Source organism: Dreissena polymorpha, chromosome 14, assembly GCF_020536995.1.
Source record: "Dreissena polymorpha isolate Duluth1 chromosome 14, UMN_Dpol_1.0, whole genome shotgun sequence".
Lineage (NCBI taxonomy): Eukaryota > Metazoa > Mollusca > Bivalvia > Myida > Dreissenidae > Dreissena > Dreissena polymorpha.
The window spans coordinates 3,254,269-3,262,240 of NC_068368.1; the positions used below are offsets into that span (position 1 = coordinate 3,254,269).

Consider the following 7,972-nt stretch of genomic DNA (forward strand, 5'->3'; position numbering starts at 1 on the left):
CGTCATATATGTGAACAGTATGAGTCATATATGTGAACAGTATGAGTCCATGAACGTGATTTATGTATGAATCAAGTCATATATTTGTACAGAATGAAGTCATATATTGTTTTACAGAGTTTGAAGTTTGGATTAAAAGCACCGTAACTCAAGCGTCAATAGACTTCAATGACCAGACGGTTCCGTTGCCGTTAACGATCAAATGCACTGACGGGAACGTCGTCAATGACATCACGGGAACGTTCAACGTCAACATTGTTGACGCGGTATGTATTTTAAATTTGAAAATAGAGCTTTTTCATTCAACTTTGTGTTTATCCCAATACCCGTTGAGTTGCTCATGTACGACGAGGTATAATGGAACCGTTTTGAAACCATATTTCTAAAGTAGTTTATGTTTATCTATTCATGCATTCCGGTTACTAACAACACTAACAAAACAAAAACACAACTGTCCGGAGCACTACGTAATTTAACATAAATGGATTTTCAACTAACTTTACATGCTTCAAGTTCAATGACAGAGTACCTGCTTTTGAAAATATAATCGATTTTAACTAAACTGGCTGTGTCAAAGTAATACTTTCTGAAAAAGTATCAGAGGCTTGCCTAATGAAATTGAAAGTAAATGAAATGAATGAATACGTATTAAATTTATGTAAAGACTTTAAAATGCACTTTTCACAGATTTTTTTTTATTTTTGTGCAGTCCGCACAGGCTCATCAGGGATGACACTTTCCGCTTTCATGACATTTTTCGCTTGAAGAAAGTCTCTTCTAAACGAAAAATCCGGTTAAAGCGGAAAATGTCTTCCTGATAAGCCTTTGAGGACTTCAAAGGGTAATCTGAGACGACACTTTACGCACATGCATAAATCCCGTTTTCCCAGAGCGAGGCTCATATATTATATGCATATAATTATTGCCAGCTGCAATAACGAGTATTTCAGTAAATTGTTTTTTACTACAGCCCCCGCTGATTACCGTACTACCCTTAATCGGAAGTGCCATCGACGACGGTCTGCAGGCGGCCGCGACTCTCCAGACATTCAGCGTCACCGACAGCGACGACGTTGTCACGTGCTCCATCAGAGCGCCGGAAGACGCCCGTTTTGAAGTGGTAGCCGGCACTAGCCCAGGTTTGTGGTTTATCACTTAAAGTCGTATTTGTTAATATAATTGTAAAGTAGCAAAACGTCGATCAGAGTCGCCTTGCTGTTTTTCTATGATACATGTAAAATCATTTATATTCGCTGGCATGAAATTTCGTCTTTGAAAAAATGGCTTTGTTCGTTTACACAAAATTCGTGGATTTCTTTTTGCGCATATTCCGGTGTGTTTAAGTTTAATTCGATAATCGGTACTCCACGAAACCAACCAAAATCTATGACCAACGAATAAAAGTGATTTTACGGAATTTGTCCAGTGATGTAAAGTCACTTAGTTTGTCTCTTCAGTATGCAATCATATGCTTTACTTTCTAACGATTGAAATATACGCCAAACACGTTCCAATACAGATTCGTACAGGCCTTTTAATTCATAATAACTATAAATGATACGTGTATAAAAACTGAAAAATGATTGAACGACTACTTTAAATGATACGTTTGATATTTCACAAAAATCTGTTTTTAAGAAACTGGAAAAAACGTTCAAACACATTTCCCTTTCAGCGTTTAATATCCGCGTGAAAGCAGGAGTAACACTAGCTGCTGTTAATACGCCTTACGTCATGAACGTGGACTGCACAGATAACGATAACACTGTCAGTTCCACGTTTACTCAGCCCGTCCTTGATAAGGTACGCAACAATGTTTTATTTTATGCTTTCCGATGGTTTATAGAGAAATGTCAGTGAATTAAATTTGATAATTCACTGTCTCGAACAGTGAATATTAACAGTGAAAATTATCGATAATTTTCACTGTTATATTGTTCAATGACGTCGTTTTCCTGACGTCATGACGTCATTTTTTCAGCAAAAAACACAAATAATTTGTAAGAATAAAATAAAAAGAAATTTTGTTGGATTTGGTGATCATGTTCAAATATATTTTCTATTATCACTCGTGAAATAAAATTGATATTCCACCAAATTCAACAAATATCCTCTATGTAGTGTCGAAAATAAAAATTGAGTACCCATTGATGTTATATATAATTTTTCATGGAATGACATAACATTTAAAATACTGAAAAAAGATCTGAAAATAAGTTGAACTTGAGTGAGTGATCCCCTTTTGAAAATTCTTAAAATGTGTTGTTTTTTTCTCTGTTAAATCTCTCGAAATACAATAAAATATCTTACCTTGCTAAGCATTTAAATTCCAGCTGAAAGTATAATAATTCTTATACGCATGACGTGTTACGCAAATTTACAAACCTGCTATACACAACACCGTCAGAAGGGGAGCTTATCTTTAGATGAACAGGCATATATTTTTAATGTTGACGTCATATATGTGTCCAGTATGAAATCATATGTATAGTTTGAGTATGACGTCATATATGGATACAATATGACGTCAAATATGTGTACAGTATAACATTATATGTGTGTCAGTATGAGTCATTTATATATACAGTATGACATCATATATATGTACAGAATGACGTCATATGTGGGTACAGTATGACATCATATATGTGTACAGTATGACATGATATTTATGTACAGTATTACATCATATATATGAACAGTATGACGTCATATATGTGTACAGTATGACATCATATATATGTACAGTATGACGTCATATATGTGGCCAGTATGAAGTCATATATATGTTCAGTATGAAGTCATATATGGGTACAATATGACGTCATATATGTGTTCAGTTTGACATCATATGTGTGTACAGTATGACGTCATATATGTGTACAGTATAACGTCAGATATGTGTACAGTATGACATCATATGTGTGTCCAGTATGACATTATATATATGTTCAGGTTGACGTTATATATGGGTACAATATGACATCATATATGCGTACAGTAGGACATGATATGTGTGTACAGTATGACGTCATATACGTTTACAGTATGACGTCATATGTGTGTACCGTATGACGTTATATGTGTGTACAGTATGACATCATATTCATAAACAGTATGCCATCATATATATGTCAACACCATGACATCATATATATGTACAGCATGACATCATATATATGTACACCATGACATCATTTGTATATATATATATATGTACAGTATGACATCATATATATGTACAGTATGACATCATATATATGTACAGTATGACAATATATGTATGAAAAGCATGTCATTATATATATTTACAGTATAACATCATATATATGTACAACTTGACATTATATATATGTGCATCATGGCATCATATATATGTACAGCATGACATCATATATATGTACAGCATGACATCATATATACGTACAGCATAACATCATATATATGTACAGCATAACATCATATATATGTACAGTATGACATCATATATATGTACAGCATGACATCATATATATGTACAGCATAACATCATATATATGTACAGCATAACATCATATATATGTACAGTATGACATCATATATATGCACAGTATGACATCATATATATGAACAGTATGGCAAAATATATAAAACAGCATGTCATCATATATATGTTCAGTATGACATCATATATATGTACACTATGACATCATATACATGTACAGCATGACATCATATATATTTACAGTATGACATCAGATATATGAACAGTATGACATTTAAGCTTATCTTTCTACTTTTTTGTTGTACTTGCACGCATGCGTGTGTGTTTAAGAGTGTGGTTCTTTTAATTATGATATATATTTCATTACGAGTGTGCATGCATATATGATTATTTATGTTTTGTTCTTATTGCTTAAGATGAAATATGATGTATTTGTTGTAAATTGTATTATGTTAGAAGACCTTGTTGAAAATAAGAAATGTATTATATAAATTGCATATTATGTTATTGCATCTGATGTATTTCTCAACATGTATATCTTCTTTAAATAAAGATTGTATTATTATTATTATTATTAATACATCATATAATTGTGTAGCATGACATCATATATATGTACAGTATGCCGTCATATTTATGTACAGTATGACATCATATATATGTACAGTATGACATCATATATATGTACAGTATGTCGTCATATATATGTACAGTATGACATCATATATATGTACAGTATGACATCATATATATATGTACAGTATGACATCATATATATGTACAGTATGACGTCATATATGTGAACAGTATGATTTCATATATATGAACAGTATGATTTCATATATATGAACAGTATGATTTCATATATATTTGTGTACAGTATGAGTCACCGGATCATTAAACTTAATCGCTGAATTTTGAAGAACAAAGAGTGCCGTTAATAAATATCAGAACAAGAAAAGGACTTAGGCAACGTCCTTGTCGTTCTCCGGCTTTAATAGAATGAAACTATGATTTATTTTAGCCAACCCTATCGCATACATTCGATATATAAGATTACATCAAGGTAAGAGCGCTTCAGAGAAATGTACATTATTTTTTACATTACATTATTATTTTCAAGTTAAATGTCATTTTTTTGTCAAAAGCTTGTGAAAGATCAACGAATACTACCCATTTGAGAAATAATACATGTGTTTCATTACGGTCGGATTTTGTTATGTCGTGCAGAAGCCGATATTGTGACGGGGATTCCCGGAACTTCCGGTACAGTCTCAGATGACACTCTCACTGCGACGTCACTTGGGAAGTTTACAACGACTGATCCAGATACCAAGTGTTCTGTGACGTCACCTGCAACAACCGTTTACGAGATTAGAAATGTGACGTTACCGACCAACCCACAGCAACCGGGTAACAATTGTATGCTCGTTCTGGGATAACTGGGCTTAATGAATGTGCGTAAAGTGTCGTCCCAGATTAGCCTGTGCAGTCAGCACAGACTCATCACGGACTGCAATTTCCGATTTTATAGAATTTTTCATGTAAAGGGAGTCTTCTCCAAAAGCCCAGTTTATCGAAAACGCGGCTCATATAATAAAAAAATATATAATAGGAAACTGTTGATTTAAGTATTTTACTTGAACGTTTGAAGGATTCGCGTTAACAAACATTTATATACTCTTCTGAGTTAACGTAATACAAATGAGCCTCGTTCTAGGAAAACGAGGTTTAATGCATGTGCGTTAAGTGTCGTCCCAGATTAGCCTGTACATGTTTATGGAATTTTTTTCGTTAAAGGAAGTCTCTTCTAAACGAAGTGTTGAAGCTGATTAGACTTGAAAATTGGTGTTTTGCCAAACTGTGAAACTGTGCGTAACGTTAAAACTGGAGGGCTGAAATCGTTGACCATTTACTGTATTACAGAGTTCGAAGTTTGGATCGGCACCGCCGTTACGCAAGCGTCTATCAACTTCAATAGCCCGGCGGTTCCGTTGCCGTTAACGATCACGTGCACTGACGGAAACCCCGCTAACGTCATTACGGGAACGTTTAACGTCAACATTGTTAACGCGGTAAGTGACGTTAATGGCGTTCATGTTTATATAGAAAATAGAAATCCCAATGAATATTGATTGGCTTACATAATACGTTGTGTAGAAAAAGGCCAGTCCAAATTGCAGTTCACGCTTTTGCTATTCGACTTCAGCCACCAGCTTTCACCGCACTGCCTGCGAATGGAACTACCCTTTTCGACGGTCTGAAGACGGCCGCTGAGACCCTCCACACGTTCAGCGTCGCCGATAGCGACGACCCCTCACATGTTCCGCAAGAGCTCCGGAAGCCACCCTTTTTGAAGTGGTGGCCGGAGTCGCACCTGGTAATGAACCTGAAAAAGTCAATAATAAATTAAGTCACATATGTTGAGTGGGAATCACTTCTCAGACTGAAAGAAAGAGAGCAAGGAATAAGCACAATGATGGAATAAGTGGGGTTTAAGCACGAATATTGTGCAAAAAACGACATAAATATGCTTGCCGTTTAATCGACGCCACAATTTAGAAATCTACGAGTTATCGCAGAACAGAATGAAATAAATTGAATTAAATATGTATAATAAGCATGTTATTTAATGTTAAATTTTAATGAACACTTCTATTAATTTTCGATGGTGTAGGATTATGTTACGAAATTTTCTTGGATAAAAATACATGTAGCTTTCATTTCTAACACGGACTATGGATCTCAAAATGACACGTCTCTTGAACGTTTTCAGGGTTTACAATTAACGTAAGGACCGGGGTTACGCTGAAAGCAGCAAACGGACCTTATGTGATCAACGTCGACTGCTCAGATGGCACCAATGCCGTCACTGAATCGTTCACTCAACCCGTGATCGATACGGTAGGTTGTCTTTCGTGCGCCATTTAACTGGTTTAATTCCCAATGTTTTTTTCATGGCCATTTCGAAGGCGATAACGGCAACTTAAATAATGTTTATCTCTAGTGGTGATTGTGGTGTGTTTTATTGTAGGCAATTGGTCTCTGCCTTAAGTTTGGTCTCTTGCTTTAAATTTAGTCTCTTGCCTTTACTTTAGTCTCTTGCGTTTAGTTAAGTATCTTGCCTTTAAATTGGTATCTTGTCTTTAGTTTGGTATCTTGCCTTTAATTCAACCTCTTGCCTTTAGTTTACTCTCTTGTCTTTAGTTCAGTCGCGAGCCTTTAGTTTAGTAGATCCTATATCTGACCATTCTCTTTGGAGTTGTTTTCGCGAATCGTCCTTCAAGTAATTTATGTAAAATATGTAAATATTTTCTTATTCAGTCTAATCGGAATTAAGTGACTCCACCCATTTAACGACCCCACATGTAATTGTTGCCAAAGCCAATAAATAGTGGCCCCCTCTTTTTCTACGACCAACGACACATCAAAATTGGTACAAATTTACAGTGTACGAACCGAGTGCCATAACCGCAGCAACATGTGGTCTGTTCTGAGAAAACCGGGCAAAATGTTTGTGCGTAAAGTGTCATCCCAGATTAGCCTGTGCAGTCCGCACAGGTTAATCAGGGACGACAATTTCCGCTTTTTTGGAATTTTTCGTTTAAATGATGTCTCTGCTTTGCGAAAATCCAGTTTAGGCGGAAAAGTCTCGTCCCGGATTAGCCTGTGCGGACTGCACAGGGCTAATCTGGGATGACACTTTACGCACAAGCATTTTGCCCAGTTTTCTCAGAGCACGAGACACATGTGCAACTGTGACAATTACTGTGAAATGCGTTAAGTTTTAAATGAGTAAAGGACCTTCTTTACAGTTTGTATATAGTGAATTTAATTCCTTGCATTTTGTAAACAACCATCTAAGACATTATTGGTTGACACGCACACGTACACTGTAAAGTCATTATAATTCGTGGAACATTAATTTCATTGATTTCGTGGGTTACGACGTTTTACTGATATTTTTTGTATTTACCGTGATGTTTTCAGCCACCGACGTTTGTATCCGGGATTCCCGGAAGTTCCCCTACCGTCTCTGACGCCACTGTCGTTCAGACGCTGCTTGGGAAGTTCACAACGACGGACCCTGATACCACGTGTTCTGTGACGTCACCTGTCTCCACCGTGTATGAGGTCAGAAAAGTGACGTCACCCGGCGAACACTCAACACCAGGTGAAGTAACATATAAAACATTAGTACTCAGTTTATTGTGTGTCATTATCTAGTAATTATCACACATATCATGAGTATGGGTTAAGCCACTTTACATTCACGAAAAGGTCACTGAAGTGCACTTTTTGATGGATGTGAGTGTGTTACCAACTAGAATCGCAAAACAGTTTTCAGTAAGGAAAATTTGTGTACTATTGATTGAAGAAAACCATACTAACGTGTTTGAATATTCCTTTATTTATACGTTTTTTTTGTGGAGAAAGTACCGTCGATATGCCCGTGAAGCATTTCAATCAAAATGAAAACGAGAGCAT

The 7,972-nt window shown here is 35.8% G+C and overlaps 1 protein-coding gene and 1 long non-coding RNA gene across 2 annotated transcripts in view; both read left to right on the top strand.

Moving 5' to 3' along the window:
* LOC127858491 (uncharacterized) overlaps positions 1-4,385 on the top strand; it is a 5,061-nt gene extending 676 nt beyond the window's left edge. Inside the window, exons 2-5 of the mRNA XM_052395677.1 lie at positions 118-266; positions 971-1,139; positions 1,676-1,803; positions 4,365-4,385. Coding sequence (XP_052251637.1) covers positions 118-266; positions 971-1,139; positions 1,676-1,803; positions 4,365-4,385 — 467 coding nt within the window. The remainder of the gene's footprint in view (positions 1-117; positions 267-970; positions 1,140-1,675; positions 1,804-4,364) is intronic.
* Positions 4,386-4,729: 344 nt separating this feature from the next.
* LOC127857021 (uncharacterized) lies at positions 4,730-7,648 on the top strand. Its single transcript, XR_008038283.1, has 5 exons — positions 4,730-4,897; positions 5,411-5,559; positions 5,694-5,864; positions 6,261-6,388; positions 7,475-7,648. It is a non-coding gene; the product is annotated as an uncharacterized LOC127857021 (long non-coding RNA).
* Positions 7,649-7,972: the final 324 nt, after the last annotated feature.